Source organism: Oncorhynchus keta, chromosome 2 (assembly GCF_023373465.1).
Source record: "Oncorhynchus keta strain PuntledgeMale-10-30-2019 chromosome 2, Oket_V2, whole genome shotgun sequence".
Lineage (NCBI taxonomy): Eukaryota > Metazoa > Chordata > Actinopteri > Salmoniformes > Salmonidae > Oncorhynchus > Oncorhynchus keta.
In genome coordinates this window covers 56,252,776-56,274,159 of record NC_068422.1, presented here as the reverse complement: position 1 = coordinate 56,274,159, position 21,384 = coordinate 56,252,776, and the positions used below count along the sequence as shown (strand labels likewise).

General features: G+C 42.2%; 1 protein-coding gene across 50 annotated transcripts in view; it reads right to left on the bottom strand.

Annotated features, from left to right (window-relative positions):
- Positions 1 to 433: 433 nt before the first annotated feature.
- Positions 434 to 21,384, bottom strand: part of si:ch211-266g18.10 (titin) — a 140,060-nt gene continuing 119,109 nt past the window's right edge. For all 50 annotated transcript variants that reach the window (XM_052478610.1, XM_052478613.1, XM_052478616.1 and 47 more), the window contains 5 exons: positions 7,464 to 7,505; positions 7,243 to 7,287; positions 3,467 to 3,511; positions 2,727 to 2,762; positions 434 to 2,519 (listed from right to left, as the gene is read on the bottom strand). In XM_052478610.1, coding sequence (XP_052334570.1) covers positions 2,434 to 2,519; positions 2,727 to 2,762; positions 3,467 to 3,511; positions 7,243 to 7,287; positions 7,464 to 7,505 — 254 coding nt within the window. In that variant the 3' untranslated portion in view covers positions 434 to 2,433. The remainder of the gene's footprint in view (positions 2,520 to 2,726; positions 2,763 to 3,466; positions 3,512 to 7,242; positions 7,288 to 7,463; positions 7,506 to 21,384) is intronic.

Here is a 21,384-nt window from a genome sequence, read left to right as displayed (position 1 = left end):
CTCATGTTCCAGTTAGTTTAAGGTCCTTGATGGTGTAATCCAGTGCAAGAAATTATGTCTAACTTATGTTGATACAAATGGACAACACCAACTTTAAATGAGTTCAAAATGGATTATCACACAAAATGAAATATTTCAACGACACCTGATTGCAACAAGTGCCCATTAAAAATTATTCTTCAACCTCATTCTGGAAGTTCAGACAATGGAATGCTTAGAATCGGCACCCCTATTAAAATGAGGAGCATTTTGTAGAAGTATAGATGGTTGATCAGGCTTCAGAACACCATGACTGAGTTTGCCACTTGTCACCTGTGTGAAAGCCAGAGGGTGTTTTATCAGAATCTGGGAGCTCTCATGGACATATAGGTTATGGTTATTCCTTTCCAGACATATAGTACATACAATACAAAAACAACTTCACAGACTTCGAGGCACTAACATAATTTTTTTAATGTGAGTATGAGGTCCCTATGAATTGATGAAAAGCTTTATGCTTCCTCAAAGTTAACAAACGCAGACTGATGAAGAGGAATAGAAGAAAATGGAAGAAAGCAATGTAGCCTGAAAATCAATGAGGAAACATATTCAGCAACAATGGAAGTACTATCTCATTGTGAGTTACCATAGTGAACAGAAGGGCAAGAAATGCAACATTAAAAACAAAAACGTTTCACAAAGTAAGGTAAAAATCCACTAAGGTTGTTGTGTCATTTCAGCAAGCAAGTACCTAACATCAGATTTGGACCAAACCTTTTTCTAACAAGGAGTAAGACATGAGGAATCGAAAGAAACTATCAAAAGCCACCCACGGACACCACACACCCATCCCACCCTAAATAAAGAGAATACAGTATTAGTTCTCTATGTTTGACGAATAGTATGGAGCTGTGAGTCAGTGTTATTTCTTCATCCTATGTAATGTATTCTCAGTGAATTTGGTAATGTTTTTTTCTTCCTGTTCAGAGAAATTAATCATTTAAGTTAGGTTAATGCCCCATCCTACATCTTGATATGACAATGTTCTGACCACTAGATGGTGCTGTTCCTACTTGTAGTTATTTTTTTCAGAATCCCCCTCAGTGTTAAAGGGATTGTTCACCCAAATGACATATTGTTTCCTTACCCTGTAAGCAGTTTAGGGACAAGTTATGACAGCAACCCATGTTTTGGTTTTGTTAATCTGGCCGGTGTTTGAAATGCTAACTTTTTAGCATTTGTGGCACAAATCCAATGCAAGTCAATGGTACCTATATAAGCATTTCCAAGCTTCATATCTAAATCATCTGTCAGTAACATAACAGCTTTGAATACTTCAGAATGGTTTGGACATGAAGCATGAAAATGCTAATACAGGTACCATAGACTTGCATTGGAGTTGTGTCTGTTTGCATTTGAGTCAGTGGACAACAAAACCAACACATGGGCTGTTTAATTTATTTGTTCAAAGACTGCTAACAGGTAAGGAAACCAAATGTACTTATGTAATTTAGGTGAACTGTCCCTTTAACATGAAGTGGGGGAGGAATTCCTTAAGAAAAGCAATCCTGGATGTTAGGGTCTACATTTATTGAATGTAATGGCCAATTTGGGTGGAATCAATTAGCTTAATTTCTCGAAGATCAAATTATATTTCAACAAAATATTGTTGCAGGAACACTAATCTTATATGTTCCCTAACAGAAACAATTTCAGTACAATCTGAGAAGGTGGGTGTCGAAAGCCTCTTTCTTGTGAATTTTTTAGATGGAACGACCCACTGATGTCTTAGTATGAGAGCAATGATATAGAGCCCATGTTCATGTAAATAAAGCGTAATTCAGAGTCCACAGCAACAGAGCAGCAGTCTGTAGTCCAGCCCAACCAAGCTCCTCCCCCAAATTCTAGACCAACACTGCTCGGCTTCCATATGTAGCTCCAATTCAACTGAATGTGATGACAGACAGATAAATTGCTTGCACTGCGCTGAGAATTTGAAAAGTATGAAAGCCAACGGTACAATCTGTTTTCCAATTTGTTTGAATATACCATTCAATTGAGACAACTGACAACTATCAAAGCGGGAATTGAATCAAGCGAATTAGCATGGCCCTAAAAAAGGCTAATCTGCAGATGAAAACACATTATGCATTGTTTCATTCAAAATACTTATGTCATGATATAGATCAACTCATGCCATATCAGCTATCAAAAACAAAATATAACACAAACACATTTGGACAGGAATGATGTTGGCTACCCATGAGAGCTCAACGAATTCACTCAAAGTGCTTTGCTGTCCTAGGTTTCTGTTGAAGACCAGCTCAGGACGCTAGGCTGCAACATAGCAGTAGTGGATTCCATGGCTTGGTTTTATTATTAACTCCACACTAAAGGTGTCGCACCATCTCGTCCCATTGCTTTCTATACTGTGCTCTTCACTGGGCAGGGCTCTCACATCTGGAGAGGTGAGAAAGGGTAGAAGGGATACTGGGCCTCATCTTCATCCACAAAAAAGCACTGGAAGTAGGGCATCTCATCTGAAAATTATCCAGAGTACAAAAAAAATAGAGACAGTCCACTTCCCATCATTAGCTTATAAATCATTTGTGAAGCATTTATGTTGGCCTTATACTACACAGGGCTTATGAAGGTTATACTTGATGAAAAGTGTAACTGGTATGTGATCCATATACTGCTCTTAAAATATAATATTTGGAGTGCTACTGTGTGAAAATAATATTTACCTTCTGTGGCGAAGGGGTCTGTTATAACAGGCTCTGCTGTTGAAGAAAGAGGTGATGATTTTAATGTCACGATGATCAATGTTTCAATGAGTCTAGACGTTCATGAGAAACACAGACTTGAGCTGATTGTTTTGAGGATGGAAACCTCTGTAAATTACGTTTTGGAAAGAAGAGGTGTGGAATGAAAGAAACGTTGGTCGGGGGTGGCATAACTTGCAGGACTGGTATGCTGCAAGTGTCTTTGTTTTGACATGTTTATTTTCTCTAACTTTGCCCTCACCCTAACCACCCTCTAGCATGCTTAAACCAAACCCTACTCTCACATGGCTATCTTTTACAAATCTCGTCTTGTTGACACAACTATTAGAAGTTTGGACAACCCTTGTGTTTGATTGCGAGCTAGATTGTTGCAAGTCAGAATTATTTTCAGAAACACCACTTCTGTTATGCAGCTCCACCCAAGATGCATATCTGATTGGTTTGATAAGTGGCAACAGGTCACTATCACTTCTGACAACAAATGCTACCCTAACAGATGCTACCCTAACCCATAACCACTTTAACCTCTTGTGCATGCATGCAAATTACGAATCACACAATGTTTAATTTTCTTGTGAGATGAAATTGCTTCAGAATCACGGAGTGCCTTTATATTTCAGTTGCTGAATAGGATAGAATAGAAATATAATTAAATAGAAAAGACTAGAATGGAATGGAATATAAAAGAATAGGGGTATTACCCTTTGCTTTCTCTTCTTTGGCAGGCTTCTTCTCAGCAGACTTTTCTATATTAGAAAGGGATACCAATAAAAACAATTGTTATGCGTTTCTGAAAATCTTCTAACCATTTTTGTGCCATTTACCAGGTTTCCATCCAACCTTTTTATGTTAGTAAAGTACAAAGTACAAAATGTCACAGCAAAATTGTTGGTAAACTATGTCGACAAAACAAAATACGTTAGACAAGGTGGGATCTGTAAAATTAATTATGTGAGAAATAGCAGTGGAAACGTCTTTATGCGCAAATATTGATATAATAACCATCATATTAAGGTTGGTGTCACGACTCCTACCGAAGGTAGCTCCCCTTCCTGTTCGGGTGGCGCTCCGCGGTCGTCGTAACAGGCCTACTTGCTGCCACTGATCCCTTTTCCCCTTTTCCGTTTATTGGTTTCACCTGTGTCTGTTTTAGGCTGATTGGTTTGGCTTTATTTACCAGCAGGCCCGCCTGTTTTTGGGATTATTGCTGGACTGTTTAAGTCCCCCGTGTTTGGGGCATTTGTTTTGGTGAGTCAGCACCAAACTCACCCAGGTCAAATGTTTGTCTTGATTTTGTTTCTTGATTTTTTTCCCCTCTTCCCAGCAAAAGGCGCTAGTCGATTCAGGCGCAGCTGGGAATTTTATGGATTGCGGACTCGCCATCAAACTGGGTGTTCCACTAGTGCCGATAGATTCTCCCTTCCCTGTGCACTCCCTAGATAGCCTGCCATTAGGGGCAGGGTTGGTCAGAGAGGCCACGGTTCCACTCCACCAGAGCGTAACTATGATGTGGGGGACCGGGAGTTGTTAGCGGTGGTAAAAGCCCTGAGGGTGTGGAGACACTGGCTTGAGGGGGCTAAGCACCCTTTTCTCATCTGGACCGACCACCAGAATCTGGAGTATATCCGGGTAGCTAGGAGACTGAATCCACGTCAGGCAAGGTGGGCCATGTTCTTCACCCGATTCAGGTTCACTCTGTCTTATAGACCAGGCACCCTGAACACAAAGGCCGACGCATTGTCCCGTCTCTATGACATGGAGGATCAGTCCATCGAGCCTACTCCCATCCTTTCAGCCTCGAGGATGGTGGTACCAGTGGTATGGGAGGTGGAATCAGACATCAAGCGGGCATTGAGGGCGGAACCTGCGCCTCCTCAGTGTCCGGCTGGGCCTAAGTACGTGTCGCTTGGTGTTCGGGACCAACTGATTCGGTGGGCTCACACCCTACCCTCATCGGGTCATCCTGAGGTGGCGAGGACAGTGGGGGGCCTCCGGGTGAAGTATTGGTGGCCCACCTTTGCTAGGGATGTTAGGTTTTATGTCTCTTCCTGTTCAGTGTGCGCCCAGAGTAAGGCTCATAGGCACCTTCCTAGAGGGAAGTTACAACCCTTCCCCGTTCCACAACGGCCATGGTCTGACTTATCAGTGGATTTCCTGACCGATCTTCCCCCGTCTCAGGGGAACACTATGGTCTTGGTTTTCCACCATAATTTGCAAATAAAGTCATTAAAAATCCTACAATGTGATTTTCAGGATTTTTTTCTCATTTTGTCTGTCATAGTTGAAGTGTACCTATGATGACAATTACAGTCCTCTCTCATCTTTTTAAGTGGGAGAACTTGCACAATTGGTGGCTGACTAAATACTTTTTTGCCCCACTGTATGTTGTGTTAACCTCTCTAGGGTAGGGGGCAGCAATCGGAATTTTGGATTAAAAGCATGCCCAGATGAAACGGCCTGCTACTCTTGTCCAGAAGATAAGATATGCATATAACTGGTAGATTTGGATAGAAAACACTCTAAAGTTTCCAAAACTGTTACAATAGTGTCTGAGTATAACAGAACTGATTTAGCAGGTGAAAACCTGAGGAAAACCTGAGAAAAGTAGTTTTTATTTAATTTGTTTAGTTTTCTATTCAATGCCATTACAGTATCAATTGACTTAGTACTCCGTTTGTCCATCCACAGTTCATATGCCTTCCACTAGATGTCAACAGTCTTTAGAAATAGTTTCAGGCTAGTATTCTTAGAAATGAGGGAGTAAAACCAGTCTGAACGAGTGGACCCCAACGTGACGCAGAGTTTTTTCAGGCGCATGTGCATTTCTTGTTTACCTTTTATATTGACGACGTTATTGTCCGGTTGAAATATTACAGATCATTTAGGCTAAACATTGTTTGACATGTTTCTATGAACTTTACGGATACAATTTAGAATTTTTGTTTGAGCCTGTGGATTACTGAAGAAAATGCGCTAACAAAACGGAGGATTTTGGATATAAAGAGACCTCATCGAACAAAAATGTATTGAGTAAATGAACGTCCTCTGATTGCCACCATATGAAGATCATCAAAGGTAAGGGATTAATTGTATCTCTATTTCTGAGTTGTGTAACCTTCTGCTTGGCTGGTTACTGTTTGTAATAATTTGTCAACTGGGCTATGTTCTGGGCTAGGTATGCTTTCGCCGAAAAGCATTTTATAAATATGTCACTGTGGTTGGTTTAACAAGAAGTTCATCTGTAAACCTATGTAAAATATGTTTTGTTTTCTGAATTTTTATAATGAGAATTTCTGTAATTGAATTTGGCGCTCTGCAACCTCACTGGATGTTGGCCAGATGGGACGCTAGGGTCGCACATACCCTAGAGAGGTTAAGTTCAAAGATTCAAAATGCTGATAGAACTGTTGAAAACCCTGTATAAATCACTTCATTCAAATAGAAACGGAACACTTTACATTAAGTTACAGTATAGGGTTTATTAGTATTTTTAAACAGGTAAAACTCAAACCTAAAAAACTCATTCAAATTGTGGAATCATAATTTTGGTGCTTGTCCAATAGCAAGTTTATATGTCTATGGATGACTCCCTTTTGAAACAAATGTGAAATAAAATGCACTATTATTAAAGAGAGAAAAGAGATCCATGCGATGTCTCGTAAAAGCGGAAAATATTCCGAAAACTAAGGTGTGGTGAGCTTTCAGCGCCTGTCGGCTGCAGTAGCATCACCCAGGTGGGTGGGTTTGTTGGAGTTTGCTAAATGGAAAGGTGGGCAGAAACGTCAGAGATGGTGAAATATACAGTACGTCCAGAAGCTCCCGACTTGTCCATGTCTGACTGACACACTCCCCTAGCAGCTACCGCAGTGCTCTCTCCACTCAGTGACCAACGATGCACCGTTCAATTCACTTTTTATTTCCCTAAATCTAGACATATACTTATTTTAATTTAATTTTAGTCTGTATACTGCAATTATGCTTTTAGCTTGAGAATGTGAACAAGATCAAATAAACCTTACTACGTATTTAATAAAAGCAATAATTGATTACAGTATAAACCCGTTATTTTACAGTGAAAGAAATGTGAATGAAGTAGCTACTATACCTTTAGGTATGTCTTAATGATAGAAGCGGCCAGCAACGTAATTGTTCACGATTTTGGAAAAGACTGTCCAACTTATTCATCAGGGTTATGAATATAGGGTAATCAATCTATTTAAAGCTAAACACTGGCATAAACTGAGGATTAAAAAAAGAGCATATAATACAATGTATTCAGGTTTACTTCAGAAACTTCAAAATAAACCAAACAATGATTCATGGCTGTATAGCGAGCTAAATGTATTAAAGCACACACTTCAACTCAAATTGCAATACCCTGAAATTATTCCAAAAAGGCAGTCTAGAATGGATCAAACAAGTTGGCTTTGCAACAACATTCTGGCATTTCTACAGCTGCCAAACAATACATGAATACCTTTCATTACAGGGACTGATTTGGAAGCCTTTTCTTTGGGAGTATCTGCATTGACAGGAGAGAACACAATCTAAAGAAATAGGACCACTCCTTGATCTTCAGACATTTCAGACTGTTCTTAAACAGCATTCAGTAAAGGTAAGGATGATATTTAGACACTGTCAATGTGTGATAATTATAATAATTAACATTGTTGATGTGTCAATACTGGAATTACCTACCTTTTTTCGCAGGTCTGGCATTCTCCTTTGGAGCATCAGGCTCTTATTGAAAAAAAGAGAGGGATACAGTGCCTTCAGAAAGTATTCATACCCCTTAACTTATTCCACATTTTGTTGTGTGTGCTACAGCCTTAATATAAAATTAATTACATGTTTTTTTTCACTCACCAATCTACACATAATACCCCTTAATGACAAAGTGAAAACATTTGAGTATTTGTTGCATAGTTCGAAAAATGCAATACAGATATATAGTATACCATTTACATAAGTATTCACAACCCTGAGTCAATACTTTAAAGAACCACTTTTGGGGAAGAAAATTACAGCTGTGAGTGTTTTGGGGTATGTCTCTAAGAGCTTTGCACTCTAGATTGTACAATATTTGCAAATTATTATTTTAAAAGTTCTGTCAAGTTGATTGTTGATCATTGCTAGACAGCCATTTTCAAGTCTTGATATAGATTTTCAAAACAATTTAAGTAAAAACTGTAACTAGGCCACTCAGGAACATTCAATTTCATCTTGGTATGCAGCCAGCCTGAACCAGGTTTTCATCTAGGATTTTGCCTGTGCTTATAGCTGTATTCCGTTTATTTTTTATAATAAAAAACTTTTAGTCCTTGCCGATGACAAGCATACCTATAACATGATGCAGCCACCACCATGCTTGAAAATATAAAGAGTGGTACTCAGTGATGTGTTATGTGGGATTTTCCCCAAACATAACACTTTGTATTCAGACAAAAAGTAAATATATTTGCCACCCTTCTGGCAGTATTACTTAAGTGCCCTGCTGCAAACAGGATGCATGTTTTTGAATATTTGTATTCTGTACAGGATTACATCTTTCATTAGGGTTAGTATTGTGGAGCATCTTCAACGTTGATGATCCATACTCAGTTTTCTCCTAATACAGACATTAAACTGCCTCACCTAAAGCCCATTCTTGTGGGAAGCTGCTATAAACCACCAAGTGCTAACAGTCAGTATTTGGATAATATGTGTGAAGTGCTTGATAATGTATGTGATATCAACAGAGAAGTTTATTTTCTGGTGATTTAAATATTGACTGACTAACATCAAGCTGCCCACTCAGGAAAAAATGTCAAACTGTAACCAGTGCCTGCAACCTGGATTAGGTTGTCAGTCAACCTACCAGGGTAGTTACAAACAGCATAGGAATTAAATCATCAACATGTACTGATCACATTTTTACTAACACAGATATTTGCTTTAAAGCAGTATCCAAATCCATAGGATCTAATGATCTCAATATACAGTGCCTTGCGAAAGTATTCGGCCCCCTTGAACTTTGCGACCTTTTGCCACATTTCAGGCTTCAAACATAAAGATATAAAACTGTATATTTTTGTGAAGAATCAACAAGTGGGACACAATCATTAAGTGGAACGACAATTATTGGATATTTCAAACTTTTTCAACAAATCAAAAACTGAAAAATTGGGCGTGCAAAATTATTCAACCCCTTTACTTTCAGTGCAGCAAACTCTCTCCAGAAGTTCAGTGAGGATCTCTGAATGATCTAATGTTGACCTAAATGACTAATGATGATAAATACAATCCACCTGTGTGTAATCAAGTCTCCGTATAAATGCACCTGCACTGTGATAGTCTCAGAGGTCCGTTAAAAGCGCAGAGAGCATCATGAAGAACAAGGAACACACCAGGCAGGTCTGAGATACTGTTGTGAAGAAGTCTAAAGCCGGATTTGGATACAAAAATATTTCCCAAGCTTTAAACATCCCAAGGAGCACTGTGCAAGCGATAATATTGAAATGGAAGGAGTATCAAACCACTGCAAATCTACCAAGACCTGGCCGTCCCTCTAAACTTTCAGCTCATACAAGGAGAAGATTGATCAGAGATGCAGCCAAGAGGCCCATGATCACTCTGGATGAACTGCAGAGATCTACAGCTGAGGTGGGTGTCACGCCTTAGTCATAGTGTTTTGTGTTTTCGTTATATATTTGGTCAGGCCAGGGTGTGACATGGGTTTAATGTTGTGTTTCGATTTGGGGCTTTTGTAGGTATTGGGATTGCGGCTGAGTAGGGGTGTAGCATAGGTTGGCTGCCTGAGGCGGTTCTCAATCAGAGTCAGGTGATTCTCGTTGTCTCTGATTGGGAACCGTATTTAGGTAGCCTGGGTTTCACTGTGTATTTCGTGGGTGATTGTTCCTGTCTCTGTGTAGTGTTCACCAGATAGGCTGTAATTAGGTTTTCACGTTCCGTTTGTTGTTTTGCTTTAGTATAAGTTATTTCATGTATCGCTCTTCATTTATTAAAGACATGAGTAACCACCACGCTGCATTTCGGTCCGACTCTCAACAAACTAAGAACGCCGTTACAGTGGGAGACTCGTATATGGCCTTTATGGAAGAGTGGCAAGAAGAAAGCCATTTCTTAAAGATATCCATAAAAAGTGTTGTTTAAAGTTTGCCACAAGCCACCTGGGAGACACACCAAACATGTGGAAGAAGGTGCTCTGGTCAGATGAAACCAAAATTTAACTTTTTGGCAACAATGCTAAATGTAATGTTTGGCGTAAAAGCAACACAGCTCATCACCCTGAACACACCATCCCCACTGTCAAAAATGGTGGTGGCAGCATCATGGTTTGGGCCTGCTTTTCTTCAGCAGGGACAGGGAAGATGGTTAAAATTGATGGGAAGATGGATGGAGCCAAATACAGGACCATTCTGGAAGAAAACCTGATGGAGTCTGCAAAAGACCTGAGACTGGGACGGAGATTTGTCTTCCAACAAGACAATGATCCAAAACATAAAGCAAAATCTACAATGGAATGGTTCAAAAATGAACATATCCAAGTGTTAGAATGGCCAAGTCAAAGTCCAGACCTGAATCCAATCGAGAATCTGTGGAAAGAACTGAAAACTGCTGTTCACAAATGCTCTCCATCCAACCTCACTGAGCTCGAGCTGTTTTGCAAGGAGGAATGGGGAAAAATGTCAGTCTCTCGATGTGCAAAACTGATAGAGACATACCCCAAGCGACTTACAGCTGTAATCGCAGCAAAATATGGCACTACAAAGTATTAACTTAAGGGGGCTGAATAATTTTGCACGCCCAATTTTTCACTTTTTGATTTGTTAAAAAAGTTTGAAATATCCAATAAATGTCGTTCCACTTCATGATTGTGTCCCACTTGTTGATTCTTCACAAAAAAATACAGTTTTATATCTTTATGTTTGAAGCCTGAAATGTGGCAAAAGGTCGCAAAGTTCAAGGGGGCCGAATACTTTCGCAAGGCACTGTAATAGCCTGATTGACGAGGAATTGAAAAAATAGTATAGTTGAGAGTGATGAGGCAAAAGGTATGGCAATTAAATCTGGCAGCCCAACTGATTGGCAAACGTACTGCAAATTAAGACATCATGTGATTAGACTAAAGAAAATATTTTTTTAAACTACACTATGAAACAAAGATAGTAAAAATCTTTGGTGCAACTTAAATTACATTTTTGGAAAGAATATAATTGATTTAGTCAGAAGGTTCATTCATCAAAGCCCACTGATATTGCAAACTATTTTAATGACTTTTTCATTGGCAAGATAATTATTTTTTTTATCTTTATTTAACCAGGCAAGTCAGTTAAGAACATATTCTTATTTTCAATGACAGCCTGGGAACAGTGGGTTAACTGCCTGTTCAGGGGCAGAACGACAGATTTGTACCTTGTCAGCTCGGGGGTTTGAACTCGCAACCTTCCGGTTACTAGTCCAACGCTCTAACCACTAGGCTACGCTGCCGCCGATAAGCAAACTTAGGGATGACATGCCAGCAACAAATGCTGACACTACACTTCCAAGTATATCGGACCAAATGGAGGGAAGCTAAAGTCATTCCGCTACCCAAGAATAATAAAGCCCCCTTTACTGGCTCAAAAAGCTAACCGATCAGCCTGTTACCAACCCTTAGTAAACATCTGGGAAAAAATGTGTTTGACCAGATACAATGCTCTTTTACTGTAAACAAATTGACAACAGAATTTCATCATGCTTATGTAGGGAAGGACACTCAACAAGCACAGCACTTACACAAATGACTGATGATTGGCTGAGAGAAATGTATGATAAAATTGTAGTGGCTGTCTTGTTAAATTTCAGTACAGCTTTTCACATTATTGATCATAGTTTGCTGCTGGAAAAACGTATGTGTTATGGCTTTACACTCCCTGATGTGGATAAAGAGTTACTTGTCTAACTGAACACAAAGGGTGTTCTTTAATGGAAGCCTATCAAATAATAATCCAGTTTGAATCAGGAAATCCCATGGTAGCTGTTTTGGCCCCTTTCTTTTTTCCATTTTTACTAAAAACATGCCACTGACTGAGTAAAGCCAGAGTTTCTATGTATGCGGATGACTCAACACTATACATGTCAGCTACTACAGTGACTGTAATGACTGCCACACTCAACAAAGAACTGCAGTTAGTTTCAGTGGTTGGCAAGGAATAAGTTAGCCTTAAATATTTATCAAACTAAAAGCATTGTATTTGGAACAAAACAATCGCTAAACTCTAAACCTCAACTAAATCTTGTAATAAATAATGTAGAAATTGAGCAAGTTGAGATGAGTAAACTGCTTGGAGTAAAACTAGATTGAAAACTGACATGGTCAAAACTTTTTGATGCAGTAGTAGCTAAGATGGGGAGAAGTCTGTCTATAATAAAGTGATGCTCTGCCTTCTTATCAACATTATCAACAAGGCAGGTCCTACAGGTCATAGTTTTGTCGCACCTTGACTACTGTTCAGTCGTGTGGTCAGGTGCCACAAAAAAGGACAGGAAAATTGCAATTGGCTCAGAACAGGGACGCTTTGGCTGGCCCTTGGATGGACACAGAGCTAATATTAATAATGCAGGTCAATCTCTCCTGGCTGAAAGTGGAGGAGAGATTGACTTCATCACTACTTTTATTTATGAGAGGTATTGACATGTTAAATGCACTGAGCTGTCTGTCTAAACTACTGGCACACAGCTTGGACACCCATGCATATCCCACAAGACATGCCACAAGAGGTCTCTTCACGGTCCCCAAGTCCCATAACAACCAACGAGTCAATTGCAACTACCAATGTAGCGCTATGCTACGCAATACAGCTGGATATCTTAAAACACTACTAACAGGAGTTTACATGCACCTGCATGCTAAACTAAGCTTGATTGCAATAAAAAAAAATCCACAAGGATAAACCATCAGATCAGTTGTTACCGTGTCAAGTGATTATGATACCAGACAGCTGGTCTGGGTTTTCTACTCTTGCCCCCAATAAAGTATCGACCTCAGGAGCATCGGAAACAGTAAGGCTGATGAATGTAAAAACAATTATTATTATAGATTAAGAATATATAACTATTTGGCCTATATTTAATTCAAATGTTTCACCTTAAATGGTAAAATAATATATACCATTCAAAACAACTTTATAGACTACATTTTAATTTGATAAATTGTTACAGATTTCAAATATGGACTGTGCAGACATATTTCACCTCTGATCTTGATGATGACCATATCAGACAATTTTCTTAAGGGATTACATAAATTGGAAACAAATGAAACATTAAGATTAGACTACACCAACATTAGTTGGCACCAACATTAGTTAGCGCTCTGGAGCAGGTTTTCATCAAAGATGTCTCTGTTCATCTTTTCCTTGATCCTGACTAAACTCCCAGTCCCTGCCACTAAAAAAACATCCCAGCAGTATAATGCTGCCACCACCATGCTTCACCGTAGGGATGGTGCCAGGTTTCCTTCAGATGTGACACTTGACATTGAGACCAAAGAGTTCACTCTACCATAAATACCTGATTGGTTAGTGCTGCAGAGATGGTTTTCCTTCTGTAAGTTTATTCCTTCTCCACATAGGAACTCTAGAGCTCTCTCAGAGTGACCATCGGCTTCTTGGTCACCTCCCTGACCAAAGCCCTTCTTCCCCGATTACTCAATTTGGCCGGGCAGCCAGCCTTAACGAGAGTCTTGGTAGTTCCAAACTTCTTCCATTTAAGAATGATGGAGGCCAATGTTCTTGGGGACCTTCAATGCTGCAGAATTGTTTTTGTATCCTTCCCCAGATCCGTGCCTCGACACAATCCTGTCACGGAGCTCTACAAATCATTACTTCGACCTCATGGCTTGGTTCTTGCTCTGACATGCATCGTCAACTATGGGACCTTATATAGAAAGGTGTGTACCTTTCCAAATCATGTCCAATCAATTTAATTTACCACAGGTGGACTCCAATCAAGGTTGGGCAAAACTAAACATGGCGGTGTTCGCCTTAGTAATCTCACTAGGATAAAGACCACCTCCATTCCTGTCATTATTGAAAGAGATCATGATACCTCACATCTCAAAATAGGGCTACTTAATGTTAGATCACTTACTTCAAAGGCAATTTTAGTCAATGAACTAATCACTGATCATAATCTTGATGTGATTGGCCTGACTGAAACATGGCTTAAGCCTGATGAATTTACTGTGTTAAATGAGGCCTCACCTCCTGGCTACACTAGTGACCATATCCACCGTGCATCCCGCAAAGGCGGAGGTGTTGCTAACATTTACGATAGCAAATTTCAATTTACAAAAAAAAAAAGACGTTTTCCTCTTTTGAGCTTCTAGTCATGAAATCTATGCAGCCTACTCAATCACTTTTTATAGCTACTGTGTACAGGCCTCCTGGGCCACATACAGCGTTCCTCACTGAGTTCCCTGAATTCCTATCGGACCTTGTAGTCATAGCAGATAATATTCTAATCTTTGGTGACTTTAATATTCACATGGAAAAGTCCACAGACCCACTCCAAAAGGCTTTTGGAGCCATCATCGACTCAGTGGGTTTGGTCCAACATGTCTCTGGACCCACTCACTGTCACAGTCATACTCTGTACCTATTTTTGTCCCGTGGAATAAATGTTGTGGATCTAATGTTTTTCCTCATAATCCTGGACTATCGGACCACTATTTTATTACGTTTGCAATTGCAACAAATAATCTGCTCAGACCCCAACCAAGGAACATCAAAAGCCGTGCTATAAATTCACAGACAACACAAAGATTCCTTGATGTCCTTCCAGATTCCCCTCTGTCTACCCAAGGACGCCAGAGGACAAAAATCAGTTAAACACCTAACTGGGGAACTAAATTTAACCTTGCGCAATACCCTAGATGCAGTTGCACCCCTAAAAACTAAAAAAATGTCTCATAAGAAACTAGCACCCTGGTACACAGAAAATACCCGAGCTCTGAAGCAAGCTTCCAGAAAATTGGAACGGAAATGGCGCCACACCAAACTGGAAGTCTTCCGACTAGCTTGGAAAGACAGTACCGTGCAGTACCGAAGAGCCCTTACTGCTGCTCGATCATCCTATTTTTCTAACTTAATTGAGGAAAATAAGAACAATCCGAAATTCCTTTTTGATACTGTCGCAAAGCTAACTAAAAAGCAGCATTCCCCAAGAGAGGATGACTTTCACTTTAGCAGTGATAAATTCATGAACTTCTTTGAGGAAAAGATAATGATTATTAGGAAGCAAATTACGGACTCCTCTTTAAATCTGCATATTCCTTCAAAGCTCAGTTGTCCTGAGTTTGCACAACTCTCCCAGGACCTAGGATCAAGAGACGCTCAAGTGTTTTAGTACTATATCTCTTGACACAATGATGAAATTAATCATGGCCTCTAAACCTTCAAGCTGCATACTGGACCCTATTCCAACTAAACTGCTGAAAGAGCTGCTTCCTGTGCTTGGCCCTCCTATGTTGAACATAATAAACGTCTCTCTATCCACCGGATGTGTACCAAACTCACTAAAAGTGGCAGTAATAAAGCCTCTCTTGAAAAAGCCAAACCTTGACCCAGAAAATATAAAAAACTATCGGCCTATATCAAATCTTCCATTCCTCTCAAAATTTGTAGAAAAGGCTGTTGCGCAGCAACTTACTGCCTTCCTGAAGACAAACAATGTATACGAAATGCTTCAGTCTGGTTTTAGACCCCATCATAGCACTGAGACGGCACTTGTGAAGGTGGTAAATGACATTTTAATGGCATCGGACCGAGGCTCTGCATCTGTCCTCATGCTCCTAGACCTTAGTGCTGCTTTTGATACCATCGATCACCACATTCTTTTGGAGGAATTGGAAACCCAAATTGGTCTACACGGACAAGTTCTGGCCTGGTTTAGATCTTATCTGTCGGAAAGATATCAGTTTGTCTCTGTGAATGGTTTGTCCTCTGACAACTCAACTGTAAATGTCAGTGTTCCTCATGGTTCCGTTTTAGGACCACTATTGTTTTCACTATATATTTTACCTCGTGGGGATGTTATTCGAAAACATAATGTTAACTTTCACTGCTATGCGGATGACACACAGCTGTACATTTCAATGAAACATGGTGAAGCCCCAAAATTGCCCTTGCTAGAAGCATGTGTTTCAGACATAAGGAAGTGGATGGCTGCAAACTTTCTACTTTTAAACTCGGACAAAACAGAGATGCTTGTTCTAGGTCCCAAGAAACAAAGAGATCTTCTGTTTAATCTGACAATTAATCTTAATGGTTGTACAGTCGTCTGAAATAAAACTGTGAAGGACCTTGGCGTTACTCTGGACCCTGATCTCTCTTTTGAAGAACATATAAAGACCATTTCAAGGACAGCTTTTTTCCATCTACGTAACATTGCAAAAATCAGAAACTTTCTGTCCAAACATGATGCAGAAAAATGTATCCATGCTTTTGTCACTTCTAGGTTAGACTACTGCAATGCTCTACTTTACGGCTACCCGGATAAAGCACTAAATAAACTTCAGTTAGTGCTAAATACGGCTGCTAGAATCCTGACTAGAACCAAAGAATTTGATCATATTACTCCAGTGCTAGCCTCTCTACACTGGCTTCCTGTCAAACAAGGGCTGATTTCAAGGTTTTACTGCTAACCTACAAAGCATTACATGGGCTTGCTCCTACCCATCTCTCTGATTTGGTCCTGCCGTACATACCTACACGTATGCTATGGTCACAAGACGCAGGCCTCCTAATTGTCCCTAGAATTTCTAAGCAAACAGCTGGAGGCAGGGCTTTCTCCTATAGAGCTCCATTTTTATGGAACGGTCTGCCTACCCATGTCAGAGACGCAAACTCGATCTCAACCTTTAAGTCTTTACTGAAGACTCATCTCTTCAGTGGGTCATATGATTGAGTGTAGTCTGGCCCAGGAGTGGGAAGGTGAACGGAAAGGCTCTAGAGCAACGAACCGCCCTTGCTGTCTCTGCCTGGCCGGTTCCCCTCTTTCCACTGGGATTCTCTGCCTCTAACCCTATTACAGGGGCTGAGTCACTGGCTTACAGGGGCTCTCTCATGCCATCCCTGGAAGGGGTGCGTCACCTGAGTGGGTTGATTCACTGATGTGGTCATCCTGTCTGGGTTGGCGCCCCCCCTTGGGTGGTGCCATGGCGGAGATCTTTGTGGGCTGTACTCAGCCTTGTCTCAGGATGGTAAGTCGGTGGTTGAAGATGTCCCTCTAGTGGTGTGGGGGCTGTGCTTTGGCAAAGTGGGTGGGGTTATATCCTTCCTGTTTGGCCCTGTCTGGGGGTGTCCTCGGATGGGGCCACAGTGTCTCCTGACCCCTCCTGTCTCAGCCTCCAGTATTTATGCTGCAGTAGTTTGTGTCGGGGGGCTAGGCTCAGTTTGTTATATCTGGAGTACTTCTCCTGTCCTATTCGGTGTCCTGTGTGAATCTAAGTGTGTGTTCTCTAATTCTCTCCTTCTCTCTTTCTTTCTATCTCTCAGAGGACCTGAGCCCTAGGACCATGCTCCAGGACTACCTGACATGATGACTCCTTGCTGTCCCCAGTCCACCTTGCCGTGCTGCTGCTCCAGTTTCAACTGACCTGAGCCCTAGGACCATGCCCCAGGACTACCTGACATGATGACTCCTTGCTGTCCCCAGTCCACCTGCCCGTGCTGCTAGTCCATTCGCGCTTGTTGGATGCATCTCCGCCTTTTCACTGGCCGGTGTTGCCCGGGGCTCCGCCATCTGATAGCAGAGTAGAAGGAGCTCAGCAAGAGGAGCAAGACAATAAACAATGGTTGCATGTCACGGGCCATGGAAGCCGAAGACGGCGACTTCTCACAAAGCAGTATACACTCCCAACAAGAGGCCTGGAGAGGATACAAACAGTGACTAGTTTCGCCGTCCTGGAGCCTTATCTTCCTGCACCTTCGCTGCTGGGGGTGCCTGTGTCTACAACTACGAAGTTGATTTCCTTGTCCTTCTCGCCAGCTGTGATTCTGCACTGCTCCATGGTAAGAAATGTGACCGTTCCTTGTGCAAAAACAATGTCTTATCCCGGAGCTTGAGCAAATCACATTACTAAACTGCTCCCGAAAGTACTACGCCAGGACAAGGAAATCGATTCTATTGTAGTCCATGTGAGTTTTAATGACATTATGAAGGGCAGTTCTGAACAGTTGAAACTGGATTTTAAATAGTTGATTGACTATCTGCTAAACACTAACAAAAAAACAAATCTGTCCCTCTGGCATCTCTGAATCGCGGCATTGAAGGCTTTAGCAGGATTCTTTCTCTTCACAATTGGCAACATGATTATTGCAGCTCAATGCGTGTAGCTTTTGTTGACAACTTCAACACCTTTTCGAAATAAAACATGTTTTACAAGGAGGATGTAATCCACCCAAATAATTTGGGCTCCTGGATCCTTTCACAGCATGTTAAGGCTGCATTAAGACAATGACTTATCAATGACTCAAGCCCAGCTCAGCTAATCCCTACTGTTGTGACATGTAGTTGTCATAATGCTTCAGCAATTGTACATTACACCAGGGGCATCAGTAGACACGATATAAGTAAACTAATTGATGTCCCTTTACCTGCCCCGAATGCCTCTACTACGCATACAACAATTATATGCAGTAATCATGTGCCTATGAACCACATTTATACTGTTAGCACTAAGCCGGTGTGCCCTAGGAGGAAGTCCACTGTGAGCAGCTCATCCTGCACTAACATAAAGAACATGAGCACATCTACTGCTGCTAAGCTTCCCAGTAAAGCAATGAAAGCAAGTAAGCATCCCAGAAGAAAAGTGCTCAAAATAGCCCACGTTAATATATGATTTTAAGAAACAAGGTTCATGGAAATCAATAATTTGTTAGCAACAGATTATATTAATATTCTGACTATGTCTGAAACTCACTTAGATAATACCTTTGACGATACAGTGGGAGCAATACAAGGTTAAAAGGTATACAGAAAATACAGAAATGGTGAAGGTGTTGCTGTTTATATTCAGAATCACATTCCTGTAAAGGTTAGAGAGGATCTCATGTCAAATACTGCTGAAGTAATATGGCTCACCTTATTAACCTTAAGGCCATTCTGGTGGGAAGCTGCTACAGACCACCACGTGCTAACGGTCAGTATCTGGATAACATGTGTGAAATGCTTGATAGTGTTTGTGATATCATTACATTACATTTACATTTAAGTCATTTAGCAGACGCTCTTATCCAGAGCGACTTACAAATTGGTGCATTCACCTTATGACATCCAGTGGAACAGCCACTTTACAATAGTGCATCTAAATCTTTTAAGGGGGTGAGAAGGATTACTTTATCCTATCCTAGGTATTCCTTAAAGAGGTGGGGTTTCAGGTGTCTCCGGAAGGTGGTGATTGACTCCGCTGTTCTGGCGTCGTGAGGAAGTTTGTTCCACCATTGGGGGGCCAGAGCAGCGAACAGTTTTGACTGGGCTGAGCGGGAACTGTACTTCCTCAGTGGTAGGGAGGCGAGCAGGCCAGAGGTGGATGAACGCAGTGCCCTTGTTTGGGTGTAGGGCCTGATCAGAGCCTGGAGTTACTGAGGTGCCGTTCCCCTCACAGCTCCGTAGGCAAGCACCATGGTCTTGTAGCGGATGCGAGCTTCAACTGGAAGCCAGTGGAGAGAGCGGAGGAGCGGGGTGACGTGAGAGAACTTGGGAAGGTTGAACACCAGACGGGCTGCGGCGTTCTGGATGAGTTGTAGGGGTTTAATGGCACAGGCAGGGAGCCCAGCCAACAGCGAGTTGCAGTAATCCAGACGGGAGATGACAAGTGCCTGGATTAGGACCTGCGCCACTTCCTGTGTGAGGCAGGGTCGTACTCTGCGGATGTTGTAGAGCATGAACCTACAGGAACGGGCCACCGCCTTGATGTTAGTTGAGAACGACAGGGTGTTGTCCAGGATCACGCCAAGGTTCTTAGCGCTCTGGGAGGAGGACACAATGGAGTTGTCAACTGTGATGGCGAGATCATGGAACGGGCAGTCCTTCCCGGGAGGAAGAGCAGCTCCGTCTTGCCGAGGTTCAGCTTGAGGTGGTGATCCGTCATCCACACTGATATGTCTGCCAGACATGCAGAGATGCGATTCGCCACCTGGTCATCAGAAGGGGGAAAGGAGAAGATTAATTGTGTGTCGTCTGCATAGCAATGATAGGAGAGACCATGTGAGGTTATGACAGAGCCAAGTGACTTGGTGTATAGCGAGAATAGGAGAGGGCCTAGAACAGAGCCCTGGGGGACACCAGTGGTGAGAGCGCGTGGTGAGGAGACAGATTCTCGCCACTCCACCTGGTAGGAGCGACCTGTCAGGTAGGACGCAATCCAAGCGTGGGCCGCGCCGGAGATGCCCAACTCGGAGAGGGTGGAGAGGAGGATCTGATGGTTCACAGTATCGAAGGCAGCCGATAGGTCTAGAAGGATGAGAGCAGAGGAGAGAGAGTTAGCTTTAGCAGTGCGGAGCGCCTCCGTGATACAGAGAAGAGCAGTCTCAGTTGAATGACTAGTCTTGAAACCTGACTGATTTGGATCAAGAAGGTCATTCTGAGAGAGATAGCGGGAGAGCTGGCCAAGGACGGCACGTTCAAGAGTTTTGGAGAGAAAAGAAAGAAGGGATACTGGTCTGTAGTTGTTGACATCGGAGGGATTGAGTGTAGGTTTTTTCAGAAGGGGTGCAACTCTCGCTCTCTTGAAGATGGAAGGGACGTAGCCAGCGGTCAGGGATGAGTTGATGAGCGAGGTGAGGTAAGGGAGAAGGTCTCCAGAAATGGTCTGGAGAAGAGAGGAGGGGATAGGGTCGAGCGGGCAGGTTGTTGGGCGGCCGGCCGTCACAAGACGCGAGATTTCATCTGGAGAGAGAGGGGAGAACGAGGTCAGAGCACAGGGTAGGGCAGTGTGAGCAGAACCAGCGGTATCGTTTGACTTAGCAAACGAGGATCGGATGTCGTCGACCTTCTTTTCAAAATGGTTGACGAAGTCATCTGCAGAGAGGGAGGAGGGGGGGGGGTGGAGGAGGATTCAGGAGGGAGGAGAAGGTGGCAAAGAGCTTCCTAGGGTTAGAGGCAGATGCTTGGAATTTAGAGTGGTAGAAAGTGGCTTTAGCAGCAGAGACAGAGGAGGAAAATGTAGAGAGGAGGGAGTGAAAGGATGCCAGGTCCGCAGGGATGCGAGTTTTCCTCCATTTCAGCTCGGCTGCCCGGAGCCCTGTTCTGTGAGCTCGCAATGAGTCGTCGAGCCACGGAGCGGGAGGGGAGGACCGAGCCGGCCTGGAGGATAGGGGACATAGAGAGTCAAAGGATGCAGAAAGGGAGGAGAGGAGGGTTGAGGAGGCAGAATCAGGAGATAGGTTGGAGAAGGTTTGAGCAGAGGGAAGAGATGATAGGATGGAAGAGGAGAGAGTAGCGGGGGAGAGAGAGCGAAGGTTGGGACGGCGCGATACCATCCGAGTAGGGGCAGTGTGGGAAGTGTTGGATGAGAGCGAGAGGGAAAAGGATACAAGGTAGTGGTCGGAGACTTGGAGGGGAGTTGCAATGA